General features: G+C 45.4%; 1 protein-coding gene across 2 annotated transcripts in view; it reads left to right on the forward strand.

The window, feature by feature from the left end:
• The first annotated feature begins 1,036 nt into the window (after positions 1–1,036).
• TTYH3 (tweety family member 3) overlaps positions 1,037–17,424 on the forward strand; it is an 80,263-nt gene continuing 63,875 nt past the window's right edge. For both annotated transcript variants that reach the window (XM_030001702.2, XM_030001703.2), the window contains exon 1: positions 1,037–1,306. In XM_030001702.2, the coding sequence (XP_029857562.1) occupies positions 1,184–1,306 (123 nt within the window). In that variant the 5' untranslated portion in view covers positions 1,037–1,183. The remainder of the gene's footprint in view (positions 1,307–17,424) is intronic.

Genomic DNA, 17,424 nt, shown 5'->3' on the forward strand with positions numbered 1-17,424 from the left:
AACCACACGAGGGGCCCATCCGCATCTTTACACCTTGGTACTTCTAGAAATTTCCCCCTGGCTTTTGGAAAAGCCAAGACAGGCTGGAGAAGCAAACAGGGAGCCAGCGCCACAGGAACAAGCATGTTGCCCAAAGTGCATCTGCTTGAGTGAACACATTGGTGACTGAGGCCTGGGAACGGCATTTTCCTCAGCGGCACCGAGGGATGTTAAGGTGCCAAGCGGTTGGGTCCGCTTTGGGGTTATTTTGGAGGGAAAGGTGCTGGTCTGACAGAACGGGACGTCGTTTGATGCCGGGTGTGGGACGTCCACGCGCAACCATACGCCAAGGCGCCATGTCACAGCACGAGTCACGGTGGCGGCGAAGCACGGCTGCCGAAGGGCGGGAGACTCCCGTGCCCTGGGTCAGCGCAGGCGAAGGGGGGGGCACGAAAGGGGAGCCGGCCCGGCCCGCCTGCCGCCTTCCTGCTCCCTAGGCCGCCTGAACCGAGGGGCCGGGGGAGCCCTGAGGGGCCAGGGGAGCCCTGTGAGGGGCCGGGGGAGACCTGAAGGGCCGAAGGAGGCTGTGAAAGGCTGGGGGAGCCCTGAGAGGGGCCGACGGATCCCTCAGGGGCCGGTGGAGCCCTGTGAGGGGCCGGGGGAGACCTGAAGGGCCAAAGGAGGCTGTGAAAGGCTGGGGGAGCCCTGAGGGGCCGATGGAGCCCTGTGAGGGGCCGGGGGAGACCTGAAGGGCCAAAGGAGGCTGTGAAAGGCTGGGGGAGCCCTGAGAGGGGCCGGGGGAGCCCTGAGGGGCCGGTGGAGCCCTGTGAGGGGCCGGGGGAGACCTGAAGGGCCGAAGGAGGCTGTGAAAGGCTGGGGGAGCCCTGAGGGGCCGGGGGAGCCCTGTGAGGGGCCAGAGGAGCCCTGAGGGGCCGCGGCGGCCGGGGCGGGGCGGGGCGCGGCGGCGCCAATGGGAGCGGGCGGGCGGCGCCGGGCGCGGAGGCGGCGGAGCCTCTCGGCGAACAAAGAGGGAGCGAGCGGCGCGGCGGGAGGGAGGGAGGAGGCGGGAGGTGCCGGCCATGCGGGGCCGCCAGCCGGGGCGCGGGTGAAGAGGGAGGGAGGGAGGCAGCTAGTCGAGCGAGCAGCGCGGGCGGCGGCGCTCCATGGCCGGCGGGTCGGGGTGAGGCGAGGCGGCGCGGCGGGCATGGCGGGCGTCAGCTACTCGCCGCCCTGGTGGGTGAGCCTGCTGCACCGCCTGCCGCACCTCAGCCTGCGCTGGGAGCTCACCGCTGCCGACTTCCGACCGCACGACGCCGAGTACCAGCAGGTGGGTCCCCGTACGGGGTCTCTCTCTTTCTCTCTGTGTATGGGGAGGCCCGTGTCCCGCGTGGGGGCCCCTCGCAGCCCGGCCGGGGGGTGTTTGTACACCCGTGGGCTGTGCGGGGCAGGGGGCGCGGAGGGGGGCTCGGCCCGCCTGGGGTTGTGGAGAAGGAGAGGGGCCCCGGCTGGGTTTCCTCGGGTGCGTGTCTGTGGGTGCCGTGTCTCCCCTGTGCCGTGGGGTGGGGGGCTGCCTCTCTGCTGGGTCGGGGCAGGCCGAGAGGCGGGGGTCTCGCCGGCCTGGATGGGGGGCAGGAGGCCATCACCACCACCACCCCCCCACCCCCGCGGCAGGTTGAGCAGGAGCCCCGAGCTGCTTCCAGCTTGCTGGAAGCCCAGGTCCTTCGTGGGAGAGGGTGGAAGGGTCCCCTGGAAGGGGAGGCAGGAGGCAACCCTGGCCATGTGCCCTCGCCGGGTCCCCCGCAAGCTGTGCTGTCCAGGCGAAGGCACCGTCCCGGCCTGACGCCCCTGGCCGGATCATAACCGCTCATCGCCGATGATAAGTGGCAGCGTCCTGCGCGGGCAGCGCTGACCGCTCGTCATCGATCCCACAGCCAGCCCCACACCGCCGCGACCTGCAGAGAGGCCAGCAGTGCCTCTCCAAAACCGACTGCCTGCCTGCCGGAAAACAGATCGCTTAATGCACGAGAGCAGTGTTAGCATCAAGTGCATGGAAGATGCTCGCAGAAGACTTGTGTGCCGCTCTTTTTTTTTTTTTTTTTTAATGCTGCTTAGCCTGTATCCTGTGCTTGGTTGGCTAGGCATGTAATTAAAATGATTGTGGAGTGAATCTGTGTGCTCTAACATCTGTGTTCTCTGCTGTCATCTTGGAACAGAGCTGCAGTGGCTCTGCTGCCTCGTTTTGCCACGGTCTCTGGTTTGGAAAACACCATTTTGGTTTTCTGAACATACTTGCAGTGTCCTATATACGCAGCCTGCTATCGTGCACACAGGCAGAAATGCTAGGGCATCTGAACGGTTCTCGTTTATCCTAGGAGTAAAAGGTATTAGAAATACTTTAGAAAGCAGTATGTTTGAGCTTTTTGTTTTAAACAGATGAACAGATCTGTGGGCTGCAGCTAGAGCAAAATGTGAGAGATGTATTTAAAGAGCAATGGGTAGATACAAAGAAACATCTTTAAACCAGTAAACAGAACAGACTTTTGACCTAACTTTTGTATTTGGGGCTTCAATTTGTTAATTTGTTTTAGTTCCCTTGGCTTAGCAGAGTTCAAGATGGCCACACAGAGATGTAACGCTGCACAGCAGCTTAACTGTATTTCCATGACCTCAGAGGGTAGCTGCCTTTAAAACAAGGCATATGAGATGCAGAAGATCAGAAGTTAAGAGTTCATGGAAAGATGTTCTTGGGAGTGTGTTATCACGAAACAAGCACTCGCTGACCTTTGAATAGACAGCAGATGTACTGGTTTTCACTTAAATTGCTTAAAAGCATTCCTTGCAACAGTCTGGGGTTGTGTTCATTTGTCAGATAATTTTTCTACAGTAATCGTATTCCAACTTAAAGCCTTCTGCTGTCCTCCTCCTGTGTAGCTGCCTCCCCTCCCTTGATGATATTAAGGACTTCTTGCACAGCAGTAGATGGCCTTTTAAGTCTTAACATCAGCTCACAGAGAAAACGTCTTATCAAATCCAAACCCGAATGTCTGGATTACCGAAGTGTCTGTTGTCAAGAGAATCATTTGAGTAGCAGCAGCTTTTCTGGTTTCGGCATTGGTGAGGGATAGCAAGCAGGCTCCAGTAACGCAGCCCATGTTATCGGTGTCGCCGGTTATATAACGAAGCTGCTGTGGCTCTGCAAGTTGACTCTGGAGTTCGTAGCCATGCAGATTAATTCTAATGCAGTGAAACAGGGAAACTTAATCCAGGAGTGGGAACTGTAGTGCTAAATGCTCTCTCATGCTTTAAGTTGTTCTTGAAGGCCTTTTGGTTTGAATTCTAGCTTTTTCTATTAGCTTTATTATGAATTTGTATCTCTTGCTCTGTTTGCAGCCTATGCTGGCATAGTCTCCCCTTTTCTTTAGGAACCTTTCGGATTTAGCAGGTGAGGTTGTATATGTCCTGAAAATAAGTAAGTCCATTTTTTATTTTAAATTCTGTGTATTTTTCTTTTCTTTGTAGGTCTCATTGGCACAAATTGCGTGTCTTTTTGTTTTCTGTTCCATTAGCGGTTGATACCCTGTTTCTTAGGCATAAGCTGTTAAACTGCACACTGCATTTGAGCTCTCCAGTGGCTAAAGAGAGGGCAGTGAGGGATGCTAACTGGGAGTTCATGGGGATGGGAAAGGGCAGAGCGTCCCTGGCTGTAGTAAGGAAGGATTACCTTTACTAAACTGAAAATACCTTTAAGTTTCCATGACCTCAAGTCATTGAGTAGGTAGACTGTTGTCATAAATAGGCATACAGCAGGGCTCAGTGTCCATTCTCATTCTGATTTGTTACGAGGAAGGAAGCAACGTATCCTTTCTGATTCTTCACTGCTGCTCTAGAAAAGATTTCCCAGCCCATCACCGAAGGAAAACATTGCTTTCCTTATAAAACTGTTTTCTTTAGTAACCTCTTAGTAAAGACCTACCTTTTTTTTTTTTTGTACTCATGTTTTGATGATAGGCTTTGAACTTGTGCATCAACTGAACATCCCACTCCAACTAAAAGTGAAATACAGTGGCTTGGATTTGAATGTTGTTATGTCACTTGTTGCAGTGCCACGTGCTCCTGCGGGTGAGGAGGCTGCTGATTTAACAGGCTTTCCACCTCTACCTAGCAAGGATTACTGTAATGTGCAAGCCACTATTCCACTGAAGCAGCAGACAAGCTATTGTCCCCTTAAACCTCTCTGAAGCATGTGTAGGTTGTAGATAAGCACATACTGCCAGTCTTTGAAGTCTAGGTCTTTGTTGCGTCTTCTGGGACCCTGCATGATGGGGAATATCTAGAAGGACCTAGATTTAATGGCTAGTTATGCTGTTCTGTCCCATGTAGTCCCTTTTGTCAGAGCAGGAGGGACACCCACTGTGCACCTGCCTGTCTCAAGGCAGCTGCGTCCATTGTGTACCAACCTACAGGGGCTTCCTCCTTTTGTCTGAGAGCATGAGAAATACTTACGGCAATGTTGTTGCCGAGGGATGAGAAAAATGCAGCTGCAGGTTTTGGCTGTATATCTTCTTCACCCAAGTTGGTCTCTAAAATGCTCTCCCTTGGTGTTACTTAATTCTTATCTTCTTCCACAGCGTATCTTGTTGCATTAGGTTAGAACAGCGTGTGCAAGTGTAGAGGAGCAGAACAGATCCTTCCCCTCTGGACTAGATTGTTTAAAAATGTATGTGTATATTTATGTCCTTCAGATGTTTGCTTCCACTGTGACAAGCTGTGGACAGCAGTACAACTAGTTGTTTCCTTTTTCTGGGGGAATGGAGGTGAGCTTCAATGTAGAATGAGCTGGGGTTGTGATCCTCCTTCTCCAGGGGGTTTGGCATGCTGGTGAGTCCTGTCAGAGTTGCCTTCATGTGCTGCTTGCAGGACTTGCTCCATAGAGTCATCCCTATAGAGGATCTTATCAGACCAGTTCTTTTCCTAATCCTCCCATGAATCATTGGGGTTGAAGATATCTTGATACGAACAGTTTTGTTCTGGCTGTATTCTCATCTGAGTCATACTGCAGTGCTCTGCAAAGCCTTTTCATTGTGTAGTGAGTCACAAACTCTGGAGTGAAGGGAATGTAAAAATGGAGCAAAGCTCGTGTTCCTTCTGACAGCATCATGCTAATACCAGTTCTGGTCTCTGTGCTTTTTGCTGCTGAACAAATGATGATGATCTTACCAGTACTGTCCGCTTACTTTCCAATTCAGTTAATCGGACCAGTAAGATGGTCCTGAGACTGCTGCTGTCACTAGTTTAATCTGTTTAGTAATGTAAGTACTTCTGCTTGTGACTTACTTAGTTGCATGGCATTGAATTCACTTTATTTCTCAGGGTAGAGTTGGTTAAGAGCCTTGAGGTAGTTTGGAGGTTACATGCTGGAAAGAAGTAGAAGAGCTGAATAGCTTTTTAATAACAGCACAACAACAGGTAATGGGATACCTGCTAGAGACAGGGTGTCTTTGGTACTGACAGAAAAGGAGCCTACAACACTTTATTGTAGCTCTTAAGTCTCATTGTGTGCTGAGAAGTGTACTATAAACAGTGAAGAAGAGAGGCTGTAAAAGCTAAGCCACAGAGCACCTTGATTTGAATTCCTGCTTTTTCTTAATTGCTGGAAAATGGAAATGTTGACCTGAATCTGTGTAAACACATGGGTTATGCGTGAATCAGGCTAGAATGAAGCAAAATTCTCCAGTATCTTTGAAACTTGTTCTTTGCACTACTCTTGTGCTTTTTCTGCAAGAGTCAGAACTGCAAATGCACAGATTGTAGGTGTAATGGCAACTGTATGTGCTTTGGAAAAAGACTGGATGATTGATTCACACCAATTAAGATGCAGAACCATGCTAAAAGAAGCATTGGTAAAGAACAGGGGGATGCTCTAGTCCTTGGTTTTGAGATGGTCTCTTTAGTGTTGTCACCCAGGAGTCTCCTATCATACATCTGTCAGTGGTTTTGTGTTGTAATATTCTTTTTCTACTGCTGTATGAGTGTTGAGGGGGGATCCAGCAATGAAAGGTGCTGTGTAAGCCCAATGATGTTTCCTTTTTTTGGCTTCTAGACTCTAATCCAAGGCATGTGTGCTTGAACCTGTAGGCAAAGGTTCAGCAAGGAATTAATTGTCAGGTACTTTCTGGCTCTGTGAGGCTGTTTCCCTACACATAACAGCTAATGTCGTCTTTGGAAGTATTTCTTGGCTGGAGAAACATGATGGATCCTAAACTGCCAAAAAACTTGGATTAGAGAGATTGTTTTAGAACTTCCTCTACTGTACTGGCGTCTTATTTCAATTCTGAAACCAAGAGTCTTTCTGTAAATTGGAAACATGTGTATTAGTCAAGTTGGATGACGTGGTTTTGTCTAGTTGGCTCAAAGTCAGAGGGTAATGTGCCTTTCTTAAAGGGGTTAGACTGAAGGCTTCTTTCAAGAATAGATGGACCACTTCCAAGGACTGATCAGCTATCCTGCTGTAGCACTAGTTTGCTTGTATTTCCAAAAAGGTTAGGTGACCCCGGTTAGTAGAATCCAATGTTTTCTAATTAAATTGAAGTTGCTTTTAGGTTTTTAAGAACTGATGGTAAATCCCCTCTTCCCTTTACTCGTCAGTCTCGGTTGCATGAGTAACCATGCAGTAATACCTCTTATCAGCAAATTGGTGCTGTAGTCAGACTCCTCTATTCTGTGTTTGATCTGGAAGAGCCTTTACTAGGGAACTGCAGCATAATGAATAACCAAAAATGTAGAATCAAGACAATTTTTGATGGCTGATTTTTACCAAAGGTAGACATATCACAGTTTCTGTTGACCATACATCAGTCATGTAGCAGCATATGGTATACAGACAGGAAAAAAATCAACCTTTGCCAGCTTTCTGTCTGCAGCCTTACTTTTTTGCTGACCCATGCTGTGCTTCTACATTTTCAGATGGTCTCCTGAGAACTGACAGTTTCTGGAAACCCTGACTGTAGATTACCTTACTCTAGTCAAAAAAAAGTAACCGTTCTGAATGTATGGTTTTAGCAGACCAAAGTACACACGGAGGGGTAAAAGGTGACTTGGAGAAATGTGAAACAGTTTGTGGGGGGAGGAGAGAAGGAGATGCAAGTGAGTGTGCAAAGTTGTAAACCATGTTTGCTTCATCTGGGTAGAATCCCAAAAGTATTAATCCTGCACAGAGAAGATGCTTTTGCCAGGCCTGGTGAGCTTCCCAGTCTTAGGAGACCTCTGTGCAGCATGTGGTGCTCTGAAGGTGTCATGCTGGTCTTAGCTGGAAGAGTAGAATGAGAGTTAAATGCATTATTCTGGTCAGTTGGTGGCCAGCCACTGGCACCTTGGCGCTTCTGCACCAAGGCAACATTTGTCCTCTTGAAAATCCTCTGTGTTTTTTTTCCTACATGAGTGTAACAACTTATGTCTTCTGGTCTGGATTTAAGTACTTATGAAGTAAATCTTGGCCAATGCATCCACCTCCTCCAAGCATTGCCTATATATTGTACTTACCCGTACGCACACAAGTGTTTATCGGTTTGGAGGAGCTGACATTCAAGAACCTTATATTTTGCATTTGCTTTGGAAAAAGGGAGTCAAAACAGGAACTGAAAAGGCAGATGAGGGACTCGCCTTCAGTTTGCCACCAAAATGATATAGCTACTTAGGAAGCTTATCTTGGTGTCCAGCTGTAAAGCCTGATCACTAGCATTCTGGAGAAAGGACTAATCAAAATCAGTTCAGTCTTACTGTCTCTTCCCTTTTTTCTTTTTTTTTTTTTCTTCCACTCAATTCTTAATGCCTTTTTGAGCAGAGGAAAATCCACACTCTTCAGGTTAACAAAAAGCCTTTGTTTAAATGTTGATCCAATAAAACGAGCAGTGCTTCAAGCAGATGTTGGTGTGGATTTTTAGTGCTCCTTATTTTTCATTATTAGGGAAAGTGAGAAATTCTCACCCAGAAGAACATATCCCATTAGCCATGACTCTGGAGATTAAGGGTGGGAACTCAGGTGCTTTTCTCTGACAATCCCAAGGCTTTGCATGTGGATTAAGGAGCTGTGCCACAAGTCGTCTTGATCTCCTACTTGTATTTTGGGATTAGATTTATTTTTGAACCTGTAAACAAAAATCTGTCTATTGATAAAGAGATGGATAAAAGTTATGGGCCTTTGTGACACCAGGTTTCTTGACACAAGTGTCTTCAGAACAGACAGTTGGAGGGACAAGCATCCTCTGATCCCTTGGCATTCCTCTCTCTTTTGGTTTTTTTTCCCTTTCTTTTTTCTTGGTGTTTTTTTTTTTTTTTTTTTTTTCCCTCCTTCTAGGACAAGGCTAATTTTAGACCTCTTCTCCTGCACCAGCACACTTACTGATGGAAAGGGAGAAGTCCAGAATCCATGGTTCATGCTGTTTGTGTTGATGTGGTAAGACTGTGCTGTGGCAGAGCTTGCCCTGTCAGCTCTGTGTGACTCCTTTCTGAGGACGCTGCTGTACCTGTAAGGATCAGCGTGCTGAAGACTAAGCAGTGATGGTTAATGCTTCTTCTGAAGTCATTCTTCTACATTCTTTGATGTCTAGTGAATACGCTTGAGTGGCTACAAGCAAGCACTGAGTAAGATGGTGCTCACTCTTAATTTTCTTGAGGTGGAGCAGAGTCAGCATCTCGTTTACAACTAGCTTCTTGATGACTGTCAATTCTCCTCTTGTTTCTGTTTTATCTTTTAGTAGTAAACTTTCCACCAGTTACACTGAGATTTCCCATTCTCCTTGAGTGGGTAGGAGAACTTGGCTTGTTTCCAAATGAATGTAATTCCCATAGCTGGGGAAAGGGACGTTTTGTCTGGGAATTTATTTGCTCTAAGATTCAGAGGAGACTTGAGTAACTTTGGAATCTATCAGGATTACCTTCTATACTGAACTTTAATTCTCACTTTTAAGACATGGATAAGACTCAAAGTACTTGGGGACATATTGATATATGCTGGAGAGTTGTCTCTAATAATAATAATAATAAAACCAAAATCCAGTAACCCTGCTCTGCTCTTAGCAAGGCTGTCTGTACTTTCTGTGTATGTCATCCTACCAGTTCTTTGTTTTAGCTGACGATGATGATTAACAAGACAGGTGAGCTGAGCTAAAATCAAGGAGGATCAAGTTCATGCAAGATTTTTGGTTCTGGGGTTGCACTCAGATGACAGTCTAAAAAAAAAAAAAAAAAAAAAGGAAGAAGCCATCACTGTTAAAAATCCTTCCCTTTCTTCCACTTCGAGAAGTGGCTGAGACTGTTGGTTGTATTGCAGCGGTGAAAAAGTAGGAATTGGTTATGTTTATCCCCAAACCAGAAATAACTTTTGCTGCATGGTGAAAAGGTCTGCAGGTATCTAGTGAATAGTCACTGTGGGGCAGTGCCATGCTGATGCTGTTTCTTTTTTATTTTTTTTTTCATATTAGATGAACTACTAAAGAGTAAAACACAGTGCACTTTCATGCTGCAGAGGCTTTCATTTCAAACTTTTTTTTTTTTTAGATTTCTGGTAGTGAGCCATTTGTAGTTTTTGAGTCTGATCTTATAATTGTGAGCCATAAATGTGCATATTCTTGCAAAGTAGTCATTTGTGTGCTTAAGGCTGCAAGGCTCTTGCAAAAAAAAAAAAAAAGTAGGTTAACGTGCAATACATGGACACAGCAGTTGGTGTAACTCAGTCATGATACTTGTAGTGATTCCCTCTCTGAGCACTTGGATATGAGGGTAACATTTATAATAATGTGTGCTTTCACATGGTTATCAGGTTGCTTGCTTCAGCAGATGTAATGTGTGCCAGACTTCTTTTAAGTTATTATTTTAACAAATGAGCGTTTTTTGGTCAATAGTAAGAAGAGTAACATTGAAACCAGCCGGGGGAAAGAGCTGACACTCCCCTTCACCCTCACTTAAACTGGAGCTGCACCCTCAGATTGTGATTTCCTCTGTCAGCGTTAAATGCTTTTTCTGGCTGATACGTCTCAGAATGGTGCCACACGTGCATATGCATGAAAGTCCTTTGTAGTGTGAAATTAGGGATGAAAGATATTGCTAATCAGTCCTAACAATGCTGGATTTATTCTTGGACAAGGGGAAACGGGAATGTGGGGAATGGATGTTTCACAAATGTATAACACATTCAGACGCGTTGTTATGCCAGTGTTGGTGTCTGTGCATGGACACCCTTTTCAGTCTGTAAAATGGTGCTGTTCATGCAGAGAATTTAAACAAGCCTTCTATTCAACACTGAAATTCAAAATAACGCCAAAATCCAAATGGAGGCACTTCAGTTGCATAATAGTGTCTGTTACAAGGAGGACTCAGTGCAGTAGATGATGTAATGCTCCTTAAGATAAGGCCCAAGCTGGGACAGAGAGAGGGGAGAAGGTGTTGGTGAAGGAACCATTATGAGTATTGGTAATGGTATCAAAGCTACCCATAGGGCGTTAATTAGCAAACCTGAATAATCCCAGAGTTGATTGGGTTACAACTGTACACATGGAAAAAAAATGAGCCATTGCTTGGTGCTACCTGTCTTCTCTGATAATTGTAATTGCTTTAGTGTTGAATATAGATTTCTGAATAATTTGTGGGCAGAGAATGACTTCACCATACTTCATGCTTTTTTCTTGGGGTAAGCTTTCCTGCAGTTTATCAGTGTGCTCAAGTTCCTGTAGCTGATAAACTGGTAATTTTGATAGTTGCTATAGTAGTTATGGTTTCTTCAGTCTGCTGAAGAGGTGCTTTCTCTTGCACTGCCGAAATCCTAAGTCTTTGCATCTGGGCTGTGCCTGTAGCCTTGCTATTTAAGTGCTAGTCGTAAGGGATGATGTTACTGTTTTGAGGCCTCTGGCAGTTTGTCACTTTCCTTCCTCCCTAAACTTACGTTTAGCATATACTTATTTTCTTCAGCTTAGGAATAGTCCTTCTTTATGTCGCTTCCTTGCTGCAAGTGTCTCTGTAGTCCCTTCTTGGACTGGCGTGGTCAGAGGGGTGGCATATGACTGCTGCCTCGCGTACGGCCCCCCTGCCCTCTTTCTCCCTTGTTTTACAGTATTCACTCCAGGAAATGCTGAGAAAGTCGAGAGTAATGGAATTCATGAAATTCAAGCTGTGCTTCAATGAAAACGTGTTTTCAATTTCTGCCTCCTTGGGAGCCTGAGACTGAACTGTAATTGTTGGCGCGGGGTGGGGGCTGGGAGTGGATGAATGAAAGTGGTGGAGTCAGCGCTCTGCAGAGCCTCTCGCCCAGCATCTCTCCGCTTCTCGGCATTCAAAGGCTGGTGTGTGCTTTGTGGCAGCTTCAGGAAGCGTTTTTGTATTCAGCTGTCCAAAAGGCCCAGGCGTTTTCCTGCTGGGTTTGATCTGTGTGTCGGGGTCTGAATGACAGTGACATGTTGGAGAGGAACGTGATGGGGGAAGCATCAGCTGGGGGTGGTTTATCCCCCCTCTCTGCTCTTGATCCTGCTCACGCTGTCCTTTAAGTGTCCTGCTGCCGATTAAGGGTGAGAATTATAATGGTGACTCAAAAGCCTTTGGTAAAACTCATTAATTCATTCCTCCTTTAATTAGACACCCAGCCATGGGCTTATAATTATCAGAGCCTAGGAACGTTTGCAGCTGTAATAAGCCGTGCTGCATCAATTGCAGAAATTATGGATTTCTGGCAAATGCAGATATGGCAAGCTCTTACTCGGTTTGGTTTTTGGTGCGGAACGTGGAAGAGCATAGAAATGAAGGATGTAGCTGAGAGTGCATAGTGGCTGACCTCTGGCTGAATCTTGCCTTGTGGTGTTGAACTAAGAGGAAAGGGTGGAGGTGTACTGCTTATAAATATTTTTTTTCCTTGGGAGGTGTAATAATGTAACTTTCAAGGCGAGAAGAGAGGAAGGAGACTCTAATGAAAAGTTATGCAAACGTATTTTCTTAAAACTTTAGCACCTGAGGGAATTTTACTTTTGGAGTAAGAGTGTAACAGGAACAGTTGCAGGGTTTGCAAACAGTGCCATTTTTGCTGTTTGGAAGTTAGGGAACGGCTGAGTGTTTTACAACAAAAAGTACCAGGTGCTTTTTTTTGAGTCTTCTGGGGGCGGGGGGAATAATCAATAGTAAACTTCCATTATTTTGTAATTTCTTCTTGTTTCTGAAATATGAAGGAAGGTAATTTTCAGAACTAATTTGTGTGGGTGAACCCCGGCAACACATGTCTAGGGTCTTCTGAGAGAAGTTAGTTTGTGCTACTTCTGGTATCTTTGAAATACTTGTGCTTTTTTTTTTTTTTTTTTTTTTTCTGTTGCAGAAGGAGAACTAGAGGGAACACACAGGGAAGGACTTGTTATTTCTAGCCTATTGCAACTCTACTTGTAGTTACGATCATCACTGCTAATGCAATGATAGACCCTGAAAACATGATTTCCACTTAGCTTTGGACTAACAAGCTGTCGAGCGCAAGTGATACTGAAAGGCAAAGACCTAGGAAAAGGCTAGGGATGGAGATAGCTGACTGTCACTGGGCTTGGACAGATATGATTAAGGGGATAGGTTTGCTTTTTTTTTTTTTTTTTTTCCCTTAGGAGTTGAACTTGAATAAGATTAGACTTAAAGCCTTGGACTTGAATAAATGGGAGGTATTGCACAAGACTGGATTAGAGGTACTTCTCGTCAATGGCAAGTATTAATGTTCATGCTCCCTTAAGAGGGAAACCGTTTCGTTTGTAGTAGGTGGCAGGAAAAAATGGATCAGCTGTGTTTTGGGTCTTTTTCTGTCTGGATTTAATGGAAAGCACAGATAGCACATCCAGTGAGGATGGAATGATTTGCTTGACACTTCTCCTGTAGCTAAACAGAAACTTCGGATGAGAGTGCTATTTTAAAAGCACTGTACAACGCTTCCTGTGTGCCTTTTAGTATTTCAAAATGGGACCAATGTCTTCTGTTTGTTCTTCTCAAACTCTCCCCATGCAGTCTTGAGTTATTGTCAGCTTATGAGGCTGAGTAGTGCATAGAGCTTGGGTAGGACAGGGTTTCATCCCTGGTCTCTGAGGTCAAATATGCTGGATCACTGGCCATTCCTTATACATATATATTCAAAATTCTTACAGGTTAGACAATAGATGTTGAATCAACCTCAGTAGACAAATTAGTGGGAGCAACAAATTTACAGGCTTAAAATAGCCTTTCATTGACATAAGTACAACCAGGTAGAAATCCTGGTGAAGTTCATGGCTGGCCACGGAGACCATGTTCTGGGGCAGGTTGAGCGCTCTAACGGTGAACCTCTTGATCGCTCCAGGGGTTGTTTTTCAAGCTTTTTCAGCTTGACCTGCTGCAAGTTAAAATCTATTCACACGCAAGCTCTTCAAAAGCATTTTAAATGCTTTAATGTTAAAGGGTAAACTAAAGGTGGTGAATATAAAAATATGTCCAGTGCTGTTGACAAAATTCTCTGTGTGGACAAGCGGTACTCTGGGACCTGCTCCTAATGCCCGTGTGTTAGTAGGCAGCTCTTGGAGAAGCTGTGTGAGTGATAGTAGGTGCTGGGAGCGTTCTGCTGAGGTGTAAATAACAAGGTTGGACAGTTTACGCTAGCTCTGCTGTTTTTATTAGTGCAGCTTAGCTTTCGCCTCAGGCAATGTGGAGGTCATGGGAGAAGGAGGAAGGAACAAGCTGTGAACTTGCCTCCTCTCTCAGCAGAAGATGATGAGAAGGTATGGGGATCTTGTTACTCTAATCCCCCCTTGGCGTGTTAATTCTTCTTGTCTGTGTACTTGTATCTTAAGTCTGAAATTCTTACTGAGGCAACTGCTTGCTGGGTCACGTGTGTGTCTCACTCCAGTGTCCTTTCAACCTTTTTGGTGTTTGTGTGGAGTTTGTTGCAGCTATTAAAATTCAGTTGGCTGCTACAGTATTTCATTGCTGTTAATTTTGTTCTCAAGAAAATGTTGCTCAGAGACTGCTGCTTGTCTTAATACTGTTCCTAAATACATTTAATAGCTATTTGCTAGCTATTGCATCTTCTGCCTGTGATTGACCCACCTCTTAACATGTTCCCAGTGCTGAAGAGGACTGTGGATCCAAGTCTGTTTGGTGGGTAGATCTGAATCATCTTCTGCTGATGTCAGCTACGCTTTGGCCTGGGAGGAGATACGGCTCTAGTACCACAGCAGTGGCATATCCAACAGGTGAAATGTAGTTCTGCAGGTATAACCTATGGGCAGGACTTTCAGCACTAACTTAATTATTAGGTTTGGTTTACTTGTGCTGGCTTCAGTAAGAGTGATCTTGATTATTTGATGCAATAAATGAAATACAAGGTTCTTAAGAAAAACCAGTTTCAAGGATAGGCCTTGAATGCTCATCAAGGTTCAAGTTCAAACCAGGCATGTCTGTTTTTCTTTTCCTTTCCAAAGTGAAATTTGCTGCTTTATGTCTGATGTAGTGAACACTGAGCTTTCTTTCTAACACCCGTGTCTTCAGATGGGATCCACCAGCAATTTAGTTCTTTACTTCCTACTCACAAACACATGCACCACCACTTCTTTAATACTAAAACTACTCCTACAAGACTTTCATCCTTGGGGATGTACTCAACTAGCCTTTGACATGCTGTTGCCTTCCAACAAGTTACTGGTTACTTCTCCTGGGAAAACAGAGATCCTGAGTATTTTCTGTGTAGCTGCCCTTGGACCTTGGTCAGCGTGCAGTCTCTGCCATGTGCTATGAACATAGGCTAACTGTAAACAGGGCTGATTGCTTCTGGAAACTACAATTTAGTCCTCAGCTTTATTCTCAGTGAGGAATATTTTTTTTTGTGTTAGAACAGGACACGTGTGAAACAGAACTGCAGCGTTGTTCTAATGCTGCAGTAAGGAAGTATCACATTGTGCAAAGTTTGATGTTAACTGCAAGCTATATGTTCTTCTTGTAGTCAAAACATTAACTATACTGTGATAAGAATCTTGTTCTTGGTGCAGCTGTGGTTTGGTTTGTGCAATGCCTCTTTAGGTTCTACCAGAGTATTTCTGTATCGCCTGATCTAGGGAAGTGTCCTGATGGCTGAAACTGTGCTATAGGCCAGGAAGAGTTCAGAGGCATGCATGCGTACTTACGTACTGTCAGTTGGAGGAATGGTGCTAGCCACTGCTTGTGAGCATCAATGCTGTACTTGGGGTGCTGGCTCCTTGTACAATACTGGCTTTAAAGATCTAAAGCTCCTCCAGTGCTGCTGAGTGGGGTGTCAGTAGGTAGGAAGGTGTCTTGTTTGATTTCCAGCTGCTTGTAAGGAATAGGGTCTTTAGGGTATTTATGCTGCACTCTTAGCTGTCATGTATTTAACTTCTAGGCAGCACCCAGATAACCCCCTATGCTCGTGCCCATGGTAAATAGGCTTTCAAATGGGGTTACGCATTCCAGGCACGTACGCTGTCCTGCTCTGCTAGCTCAAGCTGGGTTAGTCATGCGTCTCACCAAGCGTGTCAGATCTGAGATGGTCTGTCTCTCTTGCTTCTGCTCTCTGAATCCTTGCTCTATAAAAGACAGTAATCAACAAAAGGGCAGTTAGAGTTGTGGAGCTCGGTTATATGCTCTTGTCACTTCTTTCACCCTGATCTTTGGACTAAGGAGATAGTGTTTTGAGTGCAGAAAAATCTTCAGGGTCCTGGGAAAGTGGCTGGGACTGTAGTGTTCAGCTGTAGGGCACTGTCTAAAATTAAATAGTGGGAGCCAGTGACAGGAAAATGAAAAATGTTATTTTTAGGAGAAAACCAAATGAGAACTCGATGCCATGCTATTCCTCATGGTTATATTCTCTGTCTAGAAGCTAATGTTAAAGCTCCTAGTCATTACATGTGGGATTGTACTATCATGTCTTTAAATGTATGCAAAAACCTGCTCATGTTCCTTCACTTGTTTTCCATCTGAAGGTGTAATCTAGTGACAATATAATCACTTGCATATCAACCAGCATGTTGTAAACAGGATTATGGTGCCAGGTAAGGATGGAGGGCACAGAGAATTTAGGAGGGAAGTATCCCTTATATAAATACCCTCATTAACATGAAGAAGGGTAAATACGGGGACCTATGTGCAGAGAACAGCATGCCACTTTGCGTGCTGCATGGCACCTAGGGACTGTGTCACCAGGAGAACAGGGGAGGAGGAAGGGCACATGTGCAGTGTGTGGCATGAGGTGTGTCCTTAAACTAATGCAACAAGGCCTTAAGAAGGTGAATCTGTGTCATTAGCAGGCCAAGGTAAACCCTACAGAGAGCCTGTTACTGATCTCAAGGTGCAAATGTGGCAGGCTGCCTTGTCTCAGCTAATGTGATTAAAAGCCCGAAGGCACCGGGGATGTATTCTAGCCATCTCTCTTCCCTCCTTCTTTCTTCCCGCTCCCCCATCAAGAGCACCCTTACTCTCCAGCCTGGAGAGGGTAAGGTTTGTCTGCTACAAAGTACTGCTTTTTTTCCCCAGTAGTACTGTCTGTAGAGTTAAATTAAAATGCTTTGTCAATACACATTCAAGCTTGCTTTCTCTTTTTAGTAAAAACTTGAGCTGGCTGTTTTATAGTTAAAGATGATGGGAAGAACCAGCAAAATCAAAAGCTTCTCTCTTCAGCTCCTTCTGCAGTGAAGACTAACCGTGTCTTGTGACATTCTTCTGCAGACCCATAAAGGAAAGAGAGCTACTTTACTTGCACACAGTTCCTGCCAGAGGTATCATGGTGAGTTTTATGCTGCACAGAGTTAAGTGAGAACAGTTACTGAATGCTTTTTAAGAGTGTTTGAGCAGATGCTCTGCTCTACTTTGTTCTGCAGTTTATGCACCACTTGCTTTCATTCAATAAAAAGCAACATGAAGACACGAGAGTTATTGCAGATATTTGCTTTGTGGCTTCAGGGTATCTTATCTTGGGGCTGCTCAAAACTTCTTTCTAGTGAATTGCTCTCATTTTTTGCAGTGTTTGGGTGATGTAACAAATGGTTCGATTGCTTCAGTGAGTCAAAAGTACTGCTTGGCTCTTTCCCAGAAGCTTTAACACCTGCTAAAAGGGTGAAGAATTCCAGGCAACCACTGCCAGCCCTTAAGTGCTGTGAAAAGTCTCTTGTCAAAGATCCAGTTTTCTGTATAGGTTGGGAGTCAGGTAATGTTCCCCACTAATCTAATGTGGTTGGTCGGAGCAGATCTAACTCTGTATTGTTGCCCAAACTACTTTTGTTGTTGATGGTGTTTTTAGCGAGCTGAGCTGAGTTTGTGGCAAGGGGTTGTGATCACTAGTGGCGATACAAAAGAGGCGATAGAGCTAAGGAGGGCATGCCTCTCTTTTTAGCTTCAGAGAATCTGCAAGGGATGTATTTTTACTGCTGGCCCTGCGGTTAGTGAGGTCTGCCAGCTCCA

The sequence above is a fragment of the Aquila chrysaetos genome, chromosome 25 (genome assembly GCF_900496995.4).
Source record: "Aquila chrysaetos chrysaetos chromosome 25, bAquChr1.4, whole genome shotgun sequence".
Lineage (NCBI taxonomy): Eukaryota > Metazoa > Chordata > Aves > Accipitriformes > Accipitridae > Aquila > Aquila chrysaetos.